Source organism: Myotis daubentonii, chromosome 14 (assembly GCF_963259705.1).
Source record: "Myotis daubentonii chromosome 14, mMyoDau2.1, whole genome shotgun sequence".
In the NCBI taxonomy this organism is placed as follows: Eukaryota; Metazoa; Chordata; class Mammalia; order Chiroptera; family Vespertilionidae; genus Myotis; species Myotis daubentonii.
This window is the reverse complement of record NC_081853.1, coordinates 1236522-1259052: the sequence shown is the minus strand read 5'-3', so window position 1 is coordinate 1259052 and position 22531 is coordinate 1236522. Positions and strand designations below refer to the sequence as shown.

At 43.3% G+C, this 22531-nt stretch overlaps 1 protein-coding gene across 2 annotated transcripts in view; it reads left to right on the top strand.

Moving 5' to 3' along the window:
- The window catches only part of GXYLT2 (glucoside xylosyltransferase 2), a 155166-nt gene that overhangs the window by 97585 nt on the left and 35050 nt on the right, over positions 1-22531 (top strand). For both annotated transcript variants that reach the window (XM_059662950.1, XM_059662951.1), the window contains one exon: positions 20419-20591. In XM_059662950.1, coding sequence (XP_059518933.1) covers positions 20419-20591 — 173 coding nt within the window. The remainder of the gene's footprint in view (positions 1-20418; positions 20592-22531) is intronic.

The following is a 22531-nucleotide window of genomic DNA, read 5'->3' as shown; positions in this document are numbered from 1 at the left end:
AACAGGGAGAGAGATGCACAGGGCGAGACAGACACACGACACAGGCTGCTGTGGACGGGGATAGAGCTTCCTGGCCCGGTGAGAGGGCTCATTCGGCAAAGCAGTGGCTCCATGGGCATGTTCACCTTGGGCACAGCTCCCAGGCCCAGAGTCAGCAAACAGAAAGCCCGGGATAATTGGAGTTAATTACATGTGTGCAAACAGCCGCAGTGGAGGCCAGGGGACAGCCACCCCTCCCCCGGCCTGTCCCTGTGAACCCACCTCAGCAAAGGGGCTTTGCTGGCACAGCTGGGGCTGAACACCTGGGGGAAGGGCGAGCAAATGGAGAACCGCTGAGGCCTAGGGGTTGGGGTGAGCCCTCCACCTCCAGAGCACCTCCCACGATTACACACTCCTGCGCACGCTGCAGCCTGGGATGGCAGGTTGCGACCAGGTTAGGAATTGGACCAGAACTTGGTCCAAGCTCCCCTGGGCCTTGTGCTGAGCGGGCCCTGGTGGCATGGGCCCCAGCATTTGGGTCCTCAGGTTTCTATTATCTTGGCCTCCTGAGCATTCCCATCTCTGTGAAGATTCCAGATGGCTCTCCGTGTATCCTGCCACGGGGAGTGCCTGCCTTTAGCTGAGGCCGCAGGTGAGGAAGGGACAGAGTCTGGTGCTTGGCATTTGGTGATCAGTTTCCCTGCCTGGATGGGCCACAGGACCTCAAAGGAGTGACTTCTCTGAGCTTTCGTTTGAGCATCCATCTGTACCGCACTTGCCTGCTCTGAGACGCGGAGTTCAACGGGAAGGAGAAGGTGTGAATGAAGCCTGAATCAGTGGTCTAATTTTGGGGTCTCAGGATCTTTTGGTGGGTTGGGTTGGAGTGGTGGTGGGTAGGGTTTTATATTTCTACTAGAAGTGCAGCGCATGAAATTCGTGTGCGGGTACGGTCCCTAGGCCTGGCCTGCGATCAGGGCCATCTTCCCCAGCTGCCAGCAACCGGCCCTGCCCCTCCGTCACCACCCACCCCTGGTTCCCCATTCGCCATCAGGTGATTGGAGCCTGCCAGCTGGGGAAAGGGACTAAGAGGTAATCAGTGCACCTCATAGTGACTGGTCCAGCGGTCGTTCTGGTCATTCCACCTTTAGGGTCAATTTGCATATTACCCTTGTATTATATAGGATAGAGGCCCAGTGCATGGGTGAGGGCCAACTGGCCTGCCCTGATGGGGGCCCCAGATCAGAGTGGGGGTCCCCGCTGGGGGATGGTGCTGGCCAGGGAGAGGGGCCGTGGGTAGTTTGCATGCTAGTCATGGCCCCAATCAAGGTAGGAGTCACCGCTGGGGGGCGGGGCCAGCCTGGGCTAAGGCCCATGGTTTTTCTGGTCTCTGGTTGTTTCACTGTTTTGGTTGCTGGGCTTTTATTATACAGTATTTTTACAATTACAGTTGACATATACTATTATATTAGTTTTAGGCATACAACATAGTGATTAGACATGTATATAACTTACAAACTGATTACCTAATAAGCCTAGTGTCCACCTGGAACCATACAGCATTATTCCAATATAGTTGACTATATTCCTACATCCTAGTGACTATTTTATAACTGCAAATTTGTACTCTTTACTCCCTTCACCTTTTCACCCATCCCCCCCCCCCCATCCCCCTCCTCTCTGGCTACCAGCAGTTTGTTTTCTGTAATGAATATCTTCTTTATCTACGTAAAATGGAGAGGAAAAAGGCCAAGACACAGGGTTTGAAGAGAGGTTGACTTGAAAAGATGTTTTAATATGAATTGCAGTAGTTTGGGCAGGGGTTTTGAAATTTAAACAACTCATTCTAGGGGAATGGATGTAATGGCAGGGACACAGAGTATTGAGCACTGCTAGGCCTAACTCAGAAGTTAGGGTCAGCTTACAGGTAACAGGGCCAAGCCAATTCCAGGCCAGGGTCCACAGTGCACTGTGCTGTGGGAAGGTGGGGGAGTGCCAAGGGGAGCGAAGTCTCCCAAGGTTGTGCAGAGCAGCAGCAGCAGCAGCAGCAGCAGTGGCTGGGATAGTCGCAATAAAGGTAGTAATAAAGAAAATGTAAGACAAGAAAATAATTTAATATTTCACAGAGCCATTGTTTTAAAGTCTTTGTCTGGGATCATGTGCTGGGAGAGGTGGGGATTCTTCCTAGTTGGAAACATTGGGAGCAGCTGCTTTGCCTGTCACCTGTACAATAACTTGCAAGATGTGGTCAGAATTGAACCTCACAGTCAGGCAGACTGAGGATTGATCCCACACAGGAATGGGCCAATAGCAATCAAGACCCAATTATAACAGAAGGAACCACAAAATCCACACAAGGGACATCCATAGAGCATCCAACTCAGAAGATCAAGGAGACTATGTCATTGGGCCCCAGTAACTCCACCTCAGGAAGACTGGAAGCCATAGCAGTTCTATCTAATACATAGAAACAAACACAAAGAGAGAGCCAAAATGTGGAAATGAAGAAACAGGGCCCAATGAAAGAAACAGTGGAATTTCCAGAAAAAGAGCTAAAACAAATGAAAGAAAGTAATTTTTTAGATATACAGTTCAAAGTAATGGTCATAAAGATACTCAAGGAACTTAATGAGAATTACGAGGAACTTAGTGGGAATGACAACGGCATGAAAAAGGAAATAGAAACCATGAATAAAAACTAGTCGGAATTCAAGACTATATCTGACATAAAGAATACACAGGAAGGAATTAAAAATAGGTTGGATGAAGCAAAGGATCAAATCGGAGATTTGGAAGAAAAGGTAGGAAAAAACACCCAATTAAAGCAGCTAAAATAAAAAAGAATGAAAAAGCAGGAGGATGGTTTAAGGCAGTGTTCGGCAAACCACGGCTCGCAAGCCACATGCGGCTCTTTGGCCCCTTGAGTGTGGCTCTTCCACAAAATATCATGTGTGGGTGCACATGTACAGTGCTATTGAAACTTCGTGGCCCATGCGCAGAAGTCGGTTTTCGGCCTGGGCAAATCTATTTTGAAGAAGTGGTGTTAGAAGAAGTGGGGGGTGTCGGTCGGTTGGGTGACGGGAGATACGGTACAGACGGGCCATGGTATACGCAGCGCGGGGGAGGCACACGCGATTCATGCATGAGTTTAATGAGCCATTCAGCAGTCTCATTGTGCAGTGGTTAGTGCTAGTCGCATCCGCAAATCACGCATGGGTGACAAAAGTACCTACTCGAAGCATAAAGTTACCTGTATTTTTCCAACGAGCTGCAAACCCTACAGGTATCTTTGTCATCAACTTAAGAATTGTAATTATTTTGTGTTGGTGGCTTTATTATTATAAAATGAAACATTTTTTTAGGTGCCCTGTTTGACATGGCTACAAAGGAGAAGCAAAGAAAAATGGAAGACGGTGAATTTAAAGTTGAATGGACCGAGACTTTCGTGTTTATTCAACACTTAAATGGCCTTCCAACCTGTCTTATTTGTCAGGAAAAATTGGCGCATAACAAGAAATCAAATTTGGAGAGACACTTTACAACTGAACACGTGTCATTTAGTACTAAATATCCTGTCGGTGATGCAAGGGAGAAAGCAGTTGAGGAACTTCAGAAGAGTCAAGAAAAATCAAGTTCTGTATTTAATTACTGGATGCAATCTTCCAACAATGTTAATATTGCAAGTTTTGTGGTTAGTCAAGAGATTGCTAAGAGAGGAAAACCATATACAGACGGCGAATACATAAAAAAGTTGTTTTATAAATGCATCCGAAGAGCTATTTTGGGATTTTAAGAACAAAGCAGATATTCTAAAAAAAGTTAAAGAGTTACCATTGTCTGCTAAAACAGTGAAAGAACAGTCAAAATGTCTTTGAATGTAACCAACCAGCAAGTCAAAGATCTTAAATTGGTTTCAGCTTTATCAATAGCAGTTGACGAGTCTTGTGACATAAATGATACAGCGCAAGTTTCACTTTCTGTATGATTTATTTCGTCTACAGGTCCTAAAGAAGAACTTTTAGGATTATTGCCACTCAAAGGTCAAACACGTGGAGAGGATATAGCAAATGCTATAATTGAGTGCATTGAAAAATATCATATTCCACTCGATAAAATTGTCTCAATTTCAACAGACGGGCTGAAAAGTATGACTAGTGTAAGAAACGGGTTTGTTGCTATTTTGAAAGAAAAAATTAATTGTGAGATACTTTCTTACCATTGCATCATTCATCAAGAAGTGCTTTGTGCGCAGACATTTCCAGAAGAAATTTGCAAAGTTATGGAATTGGTGATTAAGATTATCAACTCCATTATAGCTAAAGCTCTTAATCATCGCCAATTTAAAGAATTTTTAGTTGAAATGGAGAGTGAATACGCAGATCTGCTGCTTCATAACAAGGTACGTTGGTTTTCAAGAGGAAACGTTTTGAAACGTTTCGCTTCCTTATTAACAGAAATTAAAGCATTTCTCCTTGAGAAGGGTGTTCACTGTCCAGAACTAACGAACGATCAGTAGATCCAAAAATTTTACTTCATGGTAGACGTTGCATCTCATCTAAATCAGCTTAAAGGAAACACAGTTTTTTCTATGTTAGAAGAAGTTATTTCATTCGAAAACAAATTATCTCTTTTTGCTCAAGATTTCAAAAGAGAAACTTTGATTCACTTTCCAAGCCTGTGGAAACATCGCCAAGAAAATAATTCTGATATTGACAGTTGCTATTTCAAAACAACACTTTTAAGTATGAGGGAAGCTTTTCTCAACAGGTTCCAGGAATTCAGAAACAGCAAAGCGACATTAGCCTTTGTTAAAAAACCTCTCAATGCTACTGTAACAGAATTAAATTTTTCTCCCTTTAATATTGACATTGGCAACTTTGAAGTGCAATTGCTGGATTTAAAAAGCAAAGAACTGTGGAGCTCGAAATTTGAACATCTTTGTGCTGATATAGAAATATTGGAGAAAAACAAATATGAACTTAGTTCGCAGCACAAGTGGTCTGCTTTGAAAGACCTGGAGAAGGAAGATATGTAGATTTTTAACACCTGGAATAGTATTCCTGACTCATATAATCAACTGAAAAAACTAGCATTTGCTGTTCTTTCCTTTTTTGGGTCTACATATTTATGTGAAGAATCATTTTCAAGCATGAACCTTATCAAGAGTAAATTGAGAAGTCGTCTTATTGATGAGAACCTGGAATCGTGCCTAAAATTAAACACAACAACATACAAACCTGACTTAAACAAACTTTCCAAGGAGATGCAAGGCCATTGTTCACATTAGTGTTTGTCAGTCATTGTCATGATTTAATTTTATGGATATTGTAAGGTAAATTGTAAGGAATTTAATTTTATCAATAAATAATATCGTTATTAAGTACAATATCAAGTTTTATTCAACGTACCTATAGTTTAACTAAGACTTAAAACTTTAATTTAGTTTATTAAATTAATTTTAGGGAACGTTGTGGAGTGATAGAAGATGTAGTGTCGAGGATTGAGAAAGGTATGTTGGGATGGTTTGGATATATAGAGAGGATGAACGAAAGGAGACAGACGAAACAAGTCTACAAGACGGGTGTGGATGGGAGAGTTGGAAGGGGTCGACCTCAGCGAACGTACCTCAATCAGATTGAGGATGTTTTTAGCAAAGGCCAGCTTAGGAGGACCCTAATTAAGTTAATAACAATGTACCCACCTATATAGTTTAAGTTTAAAAAATTTGGCTCTCAAAAGAAATTTCAATCATTGTACTGTTGATATTTGGCTCTGTTGACTGATGAGTTTACCGACCACTGGTTTAAGGGAACTTTGGGACAACATCTGCATCTTAGGAGTACCAGAAGGAGAAGAAATAGAGCAATGAATAGAGAATCTGCTTGATAAAATAACGACAGAAAACTTCCCTAAATGGGTGAAGGAAAATGTTACACAGGGCCCTCGCCGGTTTTTCTCGGTGGAGAGAGTGTCGGCCTGCGGACTGAAGGGTCCTGGGTTTGATTCCGGTCAGGGCACAGGCCCGGGTTGTGGGCTCAGTCCCCAGTGGGGGGCATGCAGGAGGCAACTGATCAATAACTCTCATCATTGATGTTTCTATCTCTCTTTCCCTCTCCCTTCCTCTCTGAAATCAATAAAAATATGTTTTAAAATGAAGATAACAACCTTTGGAAGCACATACAGTCCCAATCAAGAGGAACTCAAAGAGACTCATACCAAGACACATCATAGTGAAAACGACAAAGATTAAAGACAAAGAATATTAAAGGCAGCAAGAGAGAGACAGGAAGTTACTGAAAAGGAAGTTCATATTAAACTATCAGCTGACTTCTCAACAAAAAAAACATCAGACCAGAAGGGATTGGCATGAAGTACTCACAGTCATGTAAAACAAGGACCTGAATTCAAGACAACTCTATCCAGCAAGGCTATCATGTAAAAATGAATGTGAGCCCTAGCTGGTTTGGCTCAGTAGATAGAACATCAGTATGCAGACTGAAGGGTCCCAGGTTTGATTCCAGTCAAGGGCATGTACTTAGATTTCAGGCTCAATCCTCAGCCCTGGTCAGGGAGCACGTGTGGATGTAACCAATTGATGTGTTTCTCTCACATCAATGTTTCTTTCTCTTTGTCTCTCCCCCTCCCTTCCACTCTAAAAAAGGAATCAATGGAAATATATCCTCAGGTGAGGATTAATCCTATATAATAAAGATGTAATATGCAAATTGACCATCATACCCTCACACAAGATGGCTGCCCCCATGTAGGCACAAGATGGCCAGCAGGGGAGGGCAGTTGTGGGTGATCAGGCCAGCAGGGGAGGGCAGTTAAGGGTGATCAGGCCTGCAGGGGAGGGCAGTTAGGGGCAAACAGGTCAGCAGGGGAGGGCATTTTTTGGGGGCGGAACCAGGCCTGCAGGGTAGGGAGGGCAGTTAGGGGTGACCAGGCATGCAGGGAAGGGCAGTTGGGGGGGACCAGGTCTGCAGGGGAGGGCAGTTGGGGGCGACTGGGCCGGCAGGGGAGCAGTTAGGCATCAGTCAGGCTGGCAGGGGAGTGATTAGGGGGTGATCAGGCTGGCAGGTTGGCAAGCGGTTGAGAACCAGCAGTCCCAGATTGTGAGAGGGATCCCAGACTGGAGAGAGTGAAGGCTGGGCTGAGGGACACCCTTCCCCAGTGCATGAATTTTGTGCACCGGGTCTCTAGTCAAGAAATAAAATAAAATAAAATTGAAGGCGAGGCCTATCCGATGTAGCTCAGTAGTTGAGCATCAACCTATGGTTCGATTTCCAGTCAGAGAACATGCCCGGGTTGTAGGCTTGATTCTCCCTCTCCCTTCCTCTTTGAAAGTTATAGCTGCTCCAATGGTTGAAATGTCAGGTGGAGAGAGCAAAGGGATCTCTCATACTGCCATTTCCCTGACATCACTCCTGTTTGTATCACAGCTGCTGTTTTTAATTGTCCACCATTGATTTCCTTTTTTTGTTTTAGTGGCAGTGCTCCTGCTTTTCCCAGGAATTTCTCCCCCCCATTGCCTGCAGACTTAGAGCTCTGGCCGCCCTCACTCCCACTAAGCCAGCCGGTTTATCTCCAAGAGCAGCGTGTAGCCAGGGCTGGTTCATTCTGGCAGCAGTGCTGTGAAACTCACATTTATTTGTCTCCATCCCCATGTACCAGCAGTGCTCCACTTCTTGCCCCAATTCAGCGTTAACTCTGATTTTATGAGCTCCCTGTCTTTTTCAAAAGAATAAAACCTTTCTTTTTTTTCCTTTTTGCTTCACAAGCTAGACTCAAAGTTGGTTACTTACAATCTAATATAGATTTGTATTCTTGAATTATTAGGGTAAAGTGGTCTACTTATGTGACAACATTTCTACCATTTTCTTATGCCTTTGAAAAGATTGCATTTGCCCCAGCAAATTTAGTGGCTTATCTTTTCTAAACCACACTCTGATTTTAAACCTTTCATTCAATCAGGCTAATTTCTTCTCCTCAAATGCTCTTCCAAGCCTCTGATTGTCAAAATTCCATCCTTACTAAAGGTCTAAGTTTAAATGAAACTTCGCTGAAATGTCCTCTGTTTTTATAAACCAAGATAAAACATGTTTACTCTGATGATGTGATATATTACCTCTATAATAAGAGTATACATTTCTTGAGAGCAGGAATATTATCTTACTATACATTTACATCAATGCCATGCATAAATTGGGTGAACCAAAACTTGTGAATTTAATTCTGCCTGGATATAAAATTAATTCTGTCTCAAATCCAGTTGCATATTTGACATTCAACATCTGGGGTTCTTAGCTGCTCTTAAACTCTATGAAAAAGATCTCTAAACCCCTAAACTTGTAAGCAAATATTCTTCATATATACCTAGTTGCATTTTTCCAAAAATAGGGCCTCAAGCTTTCATTAGATTATCAGATCCATTACCCATAAAAGGGTTAAGAATGGCGATTTGCATGTTTAGAAGGAATTGTAGTAAAACATTTATCATCAGTGTACTGTGGGGGCTACTTTTTCTCCCACAGTCTAAATTCTTCTAGGCTGGGCTAATAATCAAATTAACAAACACAGATTAAGAGGAGGAAACAAGGTTTTAATGCATGTGCATGGAAAACTTACATAAGCATGAAAATTCCAAAAACAGTGAGGTAACACTGGGTATATAAGATATTTTGGACAAAGAGAAAAGCAGGGTGGGGGTTGGGCTATTAAATTTTAGAAGTGAGAATGGCCAGTTCACAGGGAGTTGAGAAAGAGTGAAAAATTGGCAGGGAAATCCTTGCTAGATGACTATGGGGCACAGGCAATCTAGCTAACTGGCACATTCCTGAAGCCTTCCTGTTTACCACACTTAATTCACGTCAGGAAAGGCAAACAACCTAAGATCTCCTTACTAAAAGGTTTCTCTGTTGAATCTCTCAGGCAGAAAAGAGGGTTGGAGGTCAAAGGCTGTCTCTGAGTCTTGTTTCCTAATAAACAGCTTAAAATTAATATTTCAGAAAGCTGCTTTAGAGTGGCAAAACTTTGGTTACCTTCAGTACTACGCATCAGGAACTATGCTAGGCTCATTCAGTTTACCTTGCTTTATCTTTCCGGCAACCTAAAGCAATACTTCTTGTTATAACAATGATAATAGCAATTATTACTGTTTACATTTATTATGTGCATAATATTATACTATTAATGTAAGACATATTCAAACCTATGAACAATTTTTCAGTTTATTTGAGCCAAACTGTGTACAAATGCCAGGAAGCAGAATCTCAATAGATTGAGGACAATGGCAGTTTTGCATCGTATTTTATACATTACAATCAAAAGAGGAGACATAAGTGGGTGACATGAAATCCATTGGTGATAGATTAGGGAGGTGGGAGAAAACCAAGCGGGGTGGAGGGACCTCTGGGATTGGACCAAAAATAAAATGATAGACACATACTTCTTTTACACAGGTGGGTATGGAATAGTTAATAGTCAACAATTAACATGATAAAACAATAAAAAGGTTTATGTTCTCTGCCCTGGTTGTGGTCTGTGGGGTCTGGAAAGAGTGGGGTTACCCTGACATTCCAAAGGAATATTATCATAGATGCAAAAGACAACAGACAGGCTCAGTTCAGGTAAAGATTGACCTTTGTCGAGGAAGATACCAGCCTAAGACATGACTACCTGCCATAAACTGCTTTTAGTTTAAAAATGTTTTAATTTGATACCATCATTTGTGGTTACTTTAGGTCTCTGAGTTTGCAAGGCTGCCATGGAAGCCTTCCCTGAACTTGTCAGGTTAGTATGTGGCCCCTTTTCATCCACAGTACCATATATATAGTGTTCCAGGTACTTTTATATATGAGCTCATTTAATACTCCCTCAAATTCTATTGGGAAAGTAATATTACTGATGATGAATCTGAAGTCCAAATAAATTATGTAATTTGCTTGAGTTCATGCAACTAGTGGTAGAGTTCTGTATTCAAACCCAACAGGTTAATTCCAGAACTTGCTCATTAGCTACTCTGCTATTAGGTCACAGCTAACACACGGTAAATCTGGGATTCAAACTGGGATAATTTAGCTTTTCTGTTTTGCTTCCAAATTGAAGTCAAGGGCTTCAGTAACTTACCAAGGTTACAGAGCCTGGAGGTGGTAGAAGCCCACTTGGAACATACATCTGTCTGATTCTAAATCCTTCTATTTCATCTCTGTCTTAGAGTGTTTTCACTGGGTTCAGTCCTCTAAGGAGACTGTAAAGAGAGAAAAGGTTTCATTTTATAATGGGGTCCTACATTACTTGGGAAAGGGCACAATTTCTCAGCAGCTATCTTAAACTCCATGAAGACAGGAACTGTACATATAGCAGGCACTCAATAAAAATCTATTGATTTAATCAGTGTGTATACAGAAACAGAGATGGGTTCTAGGGCAACTAATTCAGCAAGGAACATTAGCAAGTGCTTAAGCATGGACTGCAAATGCAGTTCCCAGGAAGGTGTCATAAATAAGTAACATAACTCATTGTGCTAATAAAGGAAGCAATTGGGCTGGGGTAAAGCATGTTACAAAATCACTTTAGATATTTTCACTCATATAATCCTTACACATCCCCTCTGCACTAACGTGCAGAAAAGTCATACACCTAATACAAATCTAAATAATGTGACTTCAGGATGAGCACTATGCTCTCCCACTTTTGGATCAGATATGTGAAAGTGTGGAGGTGAATGCAAGTAAGAGAAACATAATGGTGGAATGGAGTTCTCCAGAGAAAATAAAAATCTCATAGTGTGTTGTGAACAATGAGGAATTTAATAGAGGGTGCCTGGATGTTACTATGGCCTATCTTAAAGATTGAGCAGTATAAATGTTGCCAGTGAAAATGGGTTCTTTCAGTGTGCAAGAAAGGAATTTCAAAGGGCGCCTACATGGGAGAAGTTTAAGCACAGTGGCAAGATTTATTTTGGCTGTGAGAAATGCTCACCTGTCTGAATTCAAATAACGGACTTGGAGACAGAAGTATGGTGATAACGAGACTTTTAATACGTTCTTGCAAGAGCTAGCATCTATCCGGTTGGATAGGCACACATGGAGCAGCAATTACATGCTATTTATCCCTAAGGTGCAAGAGTCCCTCTGGTTCCTCATTGGCTGAGTACTATGGGGTTAACAGTTTTCCTCATATGTCACCTAGGTCTTAGTGTCTCCCATTGGGCCATTTTTAAAAATGGGCTGAGGCCTTTTCTAGTTGTTTCCCCTCCCTGTCTAGTTGAGGAGGCCATGAGGTATTTCATCCTGGGCACCTCTGGGGTTAACACCATGATGCTGGCTCACATATATAGTTCTTTGTTCTTATATCTTCTTCCCTCCTCCCTATATTTTGTTTTCCCTGGGGAAATTCAGTAACCATATCCATTAAAAGTTGATTTTGCTGGAGATGGATCACAGATTCCTACAAATTCCCTCCTCTTCTTTTTACATTAATCGATCCTATCTTCATTAGCTGTCCTAAAACTATTGGCTTTCTTAGTGAAAGGGAGAGGAAGAGAGAGTCTACACAGTTTCCTCCATTGCCATCTTCAGAGCAGCTGGAGTGGTGAGAAGCACATCTCAGGGCCCCGTCCATGTCTCCTCCTGTTGGCCCATAATCCTTGCTCTGCTTATGTCTGTCTGACTGCCTGCCACATCCCCTCAAAGATCTCGGCTCTGAATTCCTTTGTGGAAAAGGTGTAGTGTCATCTTTTAGAAGGTTTTCTTCCAGGGCCAATAGATCCTTGCTTTCTGTCAGAAGGATGATGAGGCCTGTGCACAGAAGGAGGTGTCTAGAAGTGGTATTCCCTGAGTACAAGTAGTTCTTGTAATCTGGTGGAGACAAACTGTCTTACAAAATTTCAAAAGTTAGAATAGCAAGAATTATAATAAGTGGTCTGGTGAAAGGGAAAAATCATTTCAGTTTTAATAATTCCCTATTGAAACAAATTTTTTCCCTAAAATCACCCTTATTTTTATTAAAGAGCCAAGTTAAGACCAATTTATTTATTGCATTAAGTCTAGTTCCAATTTGGCCTGATGGTTTGCATGAAAACGATAAGAATAGCAATTGACTGCACAGGCTCTTATAAAATCTGCTTTGCTGGAATTTCATGATTGAGTCTCAATGAGCCCCTCAGGGCAGAGAAGCCAAGCCATCCAGCTACCATCAGACCTGCCTATTAAAATACCTGCAGACCTGCAGACGTGGACGAATTCCTCACCAAGCTCTGCACCTGCGGTGGCTCCCCTGGGGCCATGTGCTAGGCTTCAAGGCTCATCGCAGTGGCCCTCCTACTTGTCTTGATGTAGCATGCGTGACGGGGTGGGCAGGGATGCAGAAGCACCCTCACTACTCCCATCCCTTTCTGACAGACCACCAGCGACTACGGGAATGGGCCCAATGCTCCAGCGCCATCCATTTTCAGGGCTACCATGTGGCTAAGCAAGGTACCATGCTTTCTCCAAGGCATTCTTATTGGCTTCAAGTCTTCTGGTGACATCCAGAGTCCAGAAATGACTCTCTTACACGACACTCCAGTCAAAGACTTGGTTAATAAAATCACCATTGGAAACTGGTCTTATTGAACTCATGCAAAGAAAGGTATTGCCATGATTCACTCATTAAGAATCACCACGGGGGGCGGGGGAGGTTGGGGGTTAATGGGGGGGATGAGGACACATTTGTAATACCTTAACTAATAAAAAAAAAAAGAATCACCAAATTTTCGATAAAGTAGGGAGAAAAATACACAATTTACCAAATTGCTTTAAGAAAACAAAGTCTCCTTATGTCTAAAAAACAAAAAGACCAAGAATCAGCAATACTTCCTACAAAAATTATAAAACGATATAATTATTTTTAGTCCATTCAGTCCCATAATCAATTCTTGTTTCTCTTGATTTTCCCTGCCAGTACTTCTATAAATCCAAATACTCTAAGAATTCTAAGAATTTTCATCCAGTTAGAAGGGGATGATTTGAAAATGTCAGAGTCCTTTCCATGGATCCCTCAGAACATGTAACATTTCTTTTTCAAATGCATTATAACAAAAGGACTGTCACTACTAGTAAAATGACAAGGTTACGGATTTGATTAGAATGCAAATGACATGCAACTTTGTCTTTCCTACAAAACACAATACTCCAGAATACTTATAGAACTTTTGCTTCCTGGACAAAAACAGGAAAGACCTTTTCCCTTTTAACAAACTAGAAAAGGACTAACCGAAATAAGGTTTATTTTTTAACTTCATTTGTCCTTGGATGTGGTCAGCAAATGACACTAATTGGATTTCTGCCATCTCTGAGTAGGCTGACATAAGCCATTTACCCTCTGGCAAAATGCAAATCATCCATTCTTTTTTTAAAATATATTTTATTGATTTTTTACAGAGAGGAAGGGAGAGGGATAGAGAGTTAGAAACATCGATGAGAGAGAAACATTGATCAGCTGCCTCCTGCACACCTCCTACTGGGGATATACCCTCAACCAAGGTACATGCCCTTGACTGGAATCAAACCTGGGACCTTTCAGTCCGCAGGCTGATGCTCTATCCATTGAGCCAAACCAGTCAGGGCCAAATCATCCATTCTTAAGCGTCTTTGGTTTAGGAAGATAGAATTTACTAGATGGCTCCAAATTGCTGTTTAACCATCTTAGTTTCTCTATTTCTGGCTTACTGCCCCTTGTCATTTAACAGCAAACTAAAAGAAAGCAAGCAAAGAACATCAGTAACCAAGTTACATTACAGACAGATATACAGGAACTTTCACTAGCTAAGAGTTTCTGGCGGTTGATACCTTGAAAGGAAGAGCAGGAAGGGTCCCCAAGATTAAGAATTCTTGGCAGCTGCTGGGAAGTTCCTGCAATTCCTGCCACAGATTCAGCCTGCCATAAGCAGCTGGGCCCTAAAATGGGATGTGCCCCATCTTTAAACAAATTAAACCAAACAACAAAAAGACACAAAACATCAACGGAGACACTCATCTACAATATTTACAGGTGCGCACAACCCACAGACAAGAGCTCCATACCATGTTCCTTGTCCAGCCAGACACCACAGAATGCCCTGCATAAAAGAACCACCAAAGCAGAGCAATGTCTCTTGTCTCTGGTTCAGAGACTGTCCCCCCAGAACCTCAGCATTCTCCCCAAGGAGCTATCTGGGGGAATGTCTTCCCTAGGCCTAGAATTTCTGTTTCCCATCCTCAGCAAAGTCCTTGTGACCATGCTGTGCACTCAACCCCCCTCACTGGAGATTTCGTGTACACCCTGAGATCTGCCACTTCCCTCGAGGGAGAACAGAACCGCAGATTAGGACTCCATGCTCACTTCGTGTCCAGGACAAGACTCAGTCACACACACTTGATTTCTGAGGACACCCAACCACCAAAGTAGTACATATAGTCCAATTTTTTCTACCTTGGCCCATGCACAAAGTTGTCTGGTTTCTGTGGGTGGTTGTCTTTTGTCCCGATGTCAGTTTCACCGTCTCCCGGAAAGAAAACAAAAAAACAAAACAGTCTCAGGCCTATCTGTGGCCTCCAAGAAGAGACGGGCTCCCAGGCAAAGAGTGGCCACCCAAAACCTGGTGGAACACGTCTCCCCCTCAACTGGGGCACAGAAATCCCAGACACACCCCCAAATTGTGAGAAATGCTCACCAGTCCGAATTCAAACAATGGACTTGGAGACAGAAGTATGGCAAAAATGAGACCTTTAATATGGTCTTGCAAAAGCAGGTGTCCTTACGGCTGTACAGGCACACACAGAGCAGCAGTCACAGGCTATTTATCTAGAGTGCGAGAGTCCCTTCTCCGGTTCCTCATTGGTTGGTAGTTTCCTCATATGTCACCTGGGTCTTACAGTCTCCCACTGGGCCATTTCAAAAAATGGGCTGAGGCCTTTTCTAGTTGTCTCCACCATCCCCTGTCTAATTGAGATGGCACGTGGTGTTTCATCCTGGGCGCTCTGGGGTTTCCGCCATGATGCTAGCCCACGTCCACAGTTCTTTGTTCTTCTATCCTCTTCCCTCCTCCCTGCATTCTGTTTGCCCTGGGGAAACTCAGTAATCATTTCCATTAAAAGCTGACTTTGCTGGAGATGGATCACAGAGGTCTATTTTCCACAATATGCCAATGGGGGTATAGAGGGCAGGCAGGCTCTAAAAGGAACTGCTCCCAAATCCCTGATAATCCTTCCCATATTTTCAGGAGTGAGCAGGCTTGTCATTCAGACTGATAATGTAGGAAACATTCAGCCCAGCCGGCACGGCTCAGTTGCTGAGCATCGGACCTGTGAACCAGGGAGGAGGTCATGGTTCAATTCCCAGTCAGGGAACATGCCCAGTTGCTGGATCAATCCCCAGCCGATTGATGATTCTCTCTTATCATTGATGTTTCTGTCTCTCTCTCCCTTTCCCTTCCTCTCTGAAATCAAGAAAAAAAGACATACATATGAAACATTCAAAGCTGGAAAGAATTTTTATGAGTTTATTTGAACCAAACTGACGACAATACCTGGGAAGCAGAATCTCAACATATTGAGATAAGGCTCTGAAGAATGGTGGTTTCTCATCTATTTTTATAAACTACAATCAAAAGAGGAGATGTAAGTGGGCCACATGAAATCCATTGGAGATGGATTAAGGAGGCAGGAGAAAGCAAAGCAGGGAAACATCTGGGATTGGATCAGAAGTAAAATGATAGACACATACTTCTTTCACTTAGGTGGTTTGGGATAGTTGACAGTCAACAATTCACAGGTAACAATAACAATGGGGGAATCTGGGGTTTGAGCCCAGGCACCCTGGTTGTGCCCTGAGGTTCCAGAAAAAGGGAAGTTATTAGTTACCCTGACATTCCAGGGGTATGTTATCTTAGCTGCAAAATGACGATAGGTTCAGTAAAGATCAAAGTGACTCTTTGTCAGGGAAGATACTAGCCTAGGACACAGCTACCCACTATAAAATGCTTTTTTAAATTAAAATGTTTTCATTTAAGACCATCCTTTGTGTTTACTGTAGGTCTCTGAGTTTGCAAGGCTGCCACACAGGCCTCCCCTGAGCTAGTCAGGTGAGCACGTGGCTCCCTTTCGTCCACAAAAACTGTCCAACGTAGTCTGGGTTTTCCCAGGCTTGCGCTTGGTCCTCTCCTAACCAATCCATGGCCTGGACCTCCTGGGGTTCTGCACCCCATCTAATCTCATTCTTTCCCTAGTTTTCCCAGGCTGGACTCTGCCCCTTTATGCCACCACTGCAGCTCCTACAGCACATGCCCCAGACTTCTGCTGCTTCACCTTGTTCCTGCTGAGCACGCACTCACTCCTGCTGCACCATCTTGGCTTCCACTGCACAGGTGCTGAGCAGAGGAATTTCTCTGCTGCTTATCCCTCCCCTCTGTGATCCTGACCAATGGCTGGTTTCCCCAGACATTGTTCCTGCCCAGTGAGGGTGTGGTTGTTCCCCGGGGAGCCTGTGAATGCTGCAACTTCCTAGTGGCTCAGGCTTAATGTCTGATTCTGCTCACCAGTAGATTAGGCTTAATGTCTGACTCCATTTGCTCCATTCATTTATTAATCCTCACCAGCCACTAACATTTTTAAATGTTAGCTTATTTTATTAAGGTTTATGTCATGATGAAAGAAGACTGAACCAAAACATCAGCGAAAATGGAGGCTCAGTAGCATGATTTAATATATTTTCCTGGATAAACAAATTTTCTTTAAAAAAAGTATATAGCTTTTTATCTAATAAAAACTTCCTAAAAATTCAATGTTCAGAATTAAATTTTTACTAAATCCAGAAAACCAGAGTTCGGAAAATAAAAGCAGTGTGGGTAGCAAGAGGAAAGAGAAAGAAGTGGGAAAAAGGAGATTGGAATATCAAGTGTGACATCGCTGGCTTATTATTATTATTATTATTATTATTATTATTCAGTCTATTTAAAACAGGTGATCTCTCTGTGACCCTGCAGGTAAAACATCCTAGTGTTTTAGCTTTAAGAAAGCTTTAGGATTTCAGATATACAGATAAGCCAATTAAAAAAACAAACACCTTTCTGTACAGTATTCTAAAGACTTTGAAGCATTATATAAAACTTTAAAATTCCTGTCACCCACATTTTAAGAAATAAACCTACACTTTAATAAGGTTCTCTTAAGATATAAAATGGTCTTGCCGAAACCGGTTTGGCTCAGTGGATAGAGCATCGGCCTTCGGACTGAAAGGTCCCGGGTTCGATTCTGGTCAAGGGCGTGTACCTGGGTTGAGGGCACATCTCCAGTGGAAGATGTGCAGGAGGCAGCTGATCAATGTTTCTAATTCTCTATATCTCTCCCTTCCTCTCTATAAAAAAATCAATAAATATATTTTTTAAAAAAGATATAAAACGGTCTTGAAAAAATTACATCCTATGCCGGGCTAACCCCTTCATCTGCCATAGGCACGGAGGGGCCAGTCATCCTGAGTCTCATCAAATCTGCAGCAAATGAGCAGGCGCCTCACCCAGGAGGGACGCCCAGAACATCCTAAATTTACCTAAATAGCTAAATGCCCTCACCCAGTTTTACACTGACATCAATGCTAATACAGTCCGCCAGAGGGATGTATGAGAGCCTCTTCATTCTTCACTTTCATGGCAAAGCTTTCTGTAAGGATTCTCTAAGCAGTGGTTCTTCCCATGAGAAGTGAGTGCTATCAATCCGACGCTCTAGCACATCTTTAAGTTGCTTTTCTGAGAGTGTATCCACTCTAATTCTTCTGTGCTCTCACACAGGCCTTTCTCCTGGTCAATAACCTACACTCACAGAGAACTCTGGTCCATATTCCTTTAGCCCAGCCGTGGGCAAACTACAGCCCGCGGACCGGATCTGGCCCTTTTGAAATGAATAAAACTAAAAAAAAAAAAAAAGACTGTACCCTTTTATGTAATGACTAGGGGCCCGGTGCACGAAATTCGTGCACTGGGTGTGTGTGTGGGGGGGAGTGTCCCTCAGCCCAGTCTGCCCCCTCTCACATACTGGGATCCCTCAGGCGTTGACCCCCATCACCCTCCAATCGCAGGATCGGCCCCTTGCCCAGGCCTGACGCCTCTGACAGAGGCGTCAGGCCTGGGCAGGGGACCCTCATTTCCCCCCATCACTGGTTCTGCCCCCAGCCCAGGCCTGATGCCTCGGCCAGAGGCGTAGACCCCCATCACCCTCCGATCGCCTGATTGGCCCCTTGCCCAGGCCTGACGCCTCCGCCAGAGGTGTCAGGCTTGGACAGGGGACCCCCATCTCCCCCCGATCACTGGCTCTGCCCCCCGCCCAGGCCTGAGGCCTCTGACCCAGGAATCATGCCTGGGCAGGGGACCCCCATCTCCCTCTGATCGCTTGCTCCACCCCCCGCCCAAGCCTGACGCCTCTGACCCAGGCTTCAGGCCTGGGCAAGGGGACCATCATATCCCCCCAATCCCCGGCTCCGCCCCCGACCCAGGCCTGATGCCTCGGCCAGAGGAGTTGACCCTCATCACCCTCCGATCACCAATCACCGGATCGGCCCCTTGACCAGGCCTGAGGCCTCTGGCAGAGGTGTCAGGCCTGGGCAGGGGACCCCCAGCTCCCCGTGGTTGCAGGCTCCGCCCCTGCCCAGGCCTAACACCTCTGGCTGAGGCATCCAGCCCGGGCAGCAGGGACCTGCAGCTGCAGCGGCCCCGCGATCGTGGGCTTCGCTTAAGGCCCAGGCAAGGGACCCCTAGCTCCCGGGACTACCAGCTTCGACCGTGCCCAGCTCCCATCGCTGGCTCCACCCCTACTTCCTGCTATCACTGTCCAGGGTGGCAAAGGCACCTGATTCTCCGATCATGGCTGGGGGGCAGGGCCTTTGCGCCCCCCAGCTCTTAGCTCCCCCCTGGGTTTCCGATCACTGTCAGTGGCAGGGGGCTTCTTCCTGCTTTCCCTTTCACCTCCCTGCATTGTGCCTACATATGCACATTAACCACCATCTTGTTGGCAGTTAACTGCCAATCTTAGTTGGCAGTTAATTTGCATATAGCCCTGATTAGCCAATGAAAAGGGTATCGTCGTACGCCAATTACCATTTTTCTGTTTTATTAGATAGGATGTTTACTTTGAATTTATATTAGTTCACACAAACACTCCATCCATGCTTTTGTTCTGGCCCTCCGGTCCAGTTTAAGAACCCATTGTGGCCCTCGAGTCAAAAAGTTTGCCCACCCCTGGTTTAGCCCCTGTCTTTAAAGTCATCAAGCTGAGGGCCAGGAAACTGGGGAGTTATGAATTTATTGCTAATTGTATTATCCTATTCACCAAGAGGAAATTTTCTGAGTTCAACAGATTACAGCAGAGTTTCTTGATTTGGTGCTACTGCGGCTGCAGTGCCTGTCCATTCACTGGATGATGTCTGGGGTACTCTTGTTCTCTAAGTCACCAGATGGAAGTTGCAGCTTCTCTCATATATGACAACTAATGTCTCCCTCCAAACATTGCCAACTTGCTCCAGGGGCGGGGTAATTTCGCCCTTGCCTAAGAACCACTGGGTTAGAGAGATAAACACACAGGTGTACATATGTGTGCATGCTCACCCACAGTGTGTATTGTCACCATGGCGTAGGAACTTTCTTTTGGTTTTGCTTCTTTGGGTTTTTTCTCCTTTGCTGTTGTTTGTTGGGTTTTATTTTTTAAATATATTTATATTGATTTCAGAGAGGAAGGGAGAGGGAAAGAGAGATAGAAACATCAATGATGAGAGAGAACCATTGATCAAGCTCAAAAACTGGGCATGTGCCCTGACAGGAATGGAACCATGACCTCCGGATTCATAGGTCAATGCCAACCACTGAGCCATGCAGCCAGGGCTGTTGGTTGGTTTTTAAACCTAAGAGAAATCTTCACTTTAATCTTAACTCCCATTTTGGGGGTCTGTCCATTTCAAAAAATCTTTCTGAATAGTTAATTATATCTGGTAACTCTATTAACTACCACTGTGTGCTTAGCACTCTGCTAAGCATTTTATATGAAATTTTTACATTTAATTATCAAAATAAGAAAGAGGTCCTGTTAGTCTCACTTTACAGGTGAAAAAAAATGGAAGCACAGGAATATTAAGTCACTGGACCTAGGTTTCACTGTGTTTGAATGAGAGTGGGGGCCTGAGCAAGGGCTTGTGTGCCTTCTTATTCCCTGCTCTTCCTTCGCGGGGAGGGACCTATACCATCACTAACGGGTACCCTCTTAACTTCTGACCTCAGGATATTAACAAATGTGTTGAAGTTTGGTCCATGAGTCATAGTCACAAACGTGAATTTAAATCATCTGCTATGTGCAGTTTATGGAAACGTTGGTTTTAATCGCCAGGTTTGCAGAAGAGCCAGCACTGACTGTGGACATGTCTTTCTCTTGTCACCACCAGAGCGTCTCTATGTGTTCCCCTGCCATTGGAACTACCGTCCTGACCACTGCATGTATGGCAGCAACTGCAAAAGGGCAGAGCTCGAAGGGGTGTCTGTTCTGCATGGGAACCGAGGCGTCTACCATGATGATAAGCAGCCGACTTTCAAAGCCCTATACGAAGCCATACGGGATGTAAGTATGTTCTTGCTACCATTCAGCAGGCATGTGCTTACAGCATGAAGCAGCGTGGGTGCTTTAGTCATTCTCTTCTTTGAAGGCCAAATACTTCCCCACAAGCATTGAACTATACCAATTTTCCCCAAGCTAAGAAACTAATATACTGCGCTATGCTATGCTATGCTATGCTATATTTATACTATGTTGTTGTTTTTTTTACAGCTTCATAGTTTTCCATGGTGTAAACGAACCACAACCCTTTTATCCACTCATCTACTGATGTGCATTTGGGCTGTTTCCAGATCTTAGCTATTGTAAATTGTGTTGCTATGAACATGGGGTGCATACATTCTTTCTGATTGGTGTTTTGGGATTCTTAGGAAACATTCCTAGAAGTGGGACACCTGGGTCAAATGGCAATTCCATATTTAATTTTTTTATGAACTTTCACACTGTTTTCTATAGTGGCTGCAGCAGTCTTCACTCCCACCAGCAGTGTACGAGGCTCCCTTTTCTCCATGTCCTCACCAGCACTTGTCGTTTGTGGATTTGTTGATTATAGCCATTCTGCCAGGTGTGAGGTGATACCTCATTGTGCTTTTAATTTCCATCTCTCAGTTGATTAGTGATTTTGAGCATTTTTCCATAATGTCTTTTAGCCAGCTGTATGTCCACTTTGGAGAAGTGTCTATTCCAGATCTTTACTCAATTTTTAAATTGGATTGTGTGTCTTCTTGGTGTGGAGTTATATACAAACTTAATATATTTTTGAAATTAACCCGTTTTAAGATGTGTCGTTGGTGAACATGTCCTCCCACACAGTGTGCTCCCAGGTGCTAGTGGTTTGCGGGGCTTCTGGTTTGTTTGTTCTCAGTTCTTTTTTAAAAAATATATTTTATTGATTTTTTACAGAGAGGAAGGGAGAGGGATAGAGAGTTAGAAACATCGACCAGCTGCCTCCTGCACACTCCCCACTGGGGATGTGCCTGCAAACAAGGTACATGCCCTTGACCGGAATCGAACCTGGGACCTTTCAGTTCACAGGCTGACGCTCTATCCACTGAGCCAAACCGGTTTGGCTGTTCTCAGTTCTTATGTGAGTGTTTTGTTTGTTTGTTTCCTGTGCAGAAGCTGTTTACTTGGATGAAGACACACTTGTTTATTTTTCCTGTTTCTCTTGCTCTAGGAGATGGGTTGGTGGAAATTCTGCCATGTGAGATGTCTGAGATTTTAATGGTGATGTTTTCTTCCAGAATTTTTATGTTTTTCCAAGTTACATTTAAATATTTTATCCATTTTGAGTTTGTTCTTGTGTATGGTGTAAGTTGGTAGTCTAGTTTTATTTTTTTTACATCTATCTGTCCTTTTTCCCCAGCACTATTTATTGAAGAGACTATCTTTACTACTTTGTATGCTCTTGCCTCCTTTGTCAAATATTAATGGAGCATAATGGCTTGGGTCAATTTCTGGGGTCTTTGTTCTGTTTCATTGAAGTTTATTCCTATTCCTGTTCTAGTACTAAGGTGTTTTGATTATAGTGGCTTGTAATATAACTTGATACCTAGTCTTATGATTCCTCCAACTTTGTTCTTTCTCAAGATTATTGAGGCTATTCAGGGTCTTTGGGGGTTTCAAATAAATTTTTGGAATATTTGTTCTAGATCTGTAAAATATGCCATTGGTGTATTAATAGGGATTCCATTGAATCTATAGTTTGCTTTGGGTAGTATGGACATTTTAAAGATGTTAATGTTCTGAAGATGTCAGTTAATTACATCTGATCTAGTGAGTCATTTAGGATTGCTGTTTCTTTGCTGATTTTTTGTTTATAGGATGTATCCAGTGGTGTTAGTGGGGTATTAAAGTCCCCTACTATGACTGTATTGCTGTTGATCTCTCCCTTGATATCTTCCAGAAGTTTTTTTAAAATTTATTTATTGATTAAGATATTACAT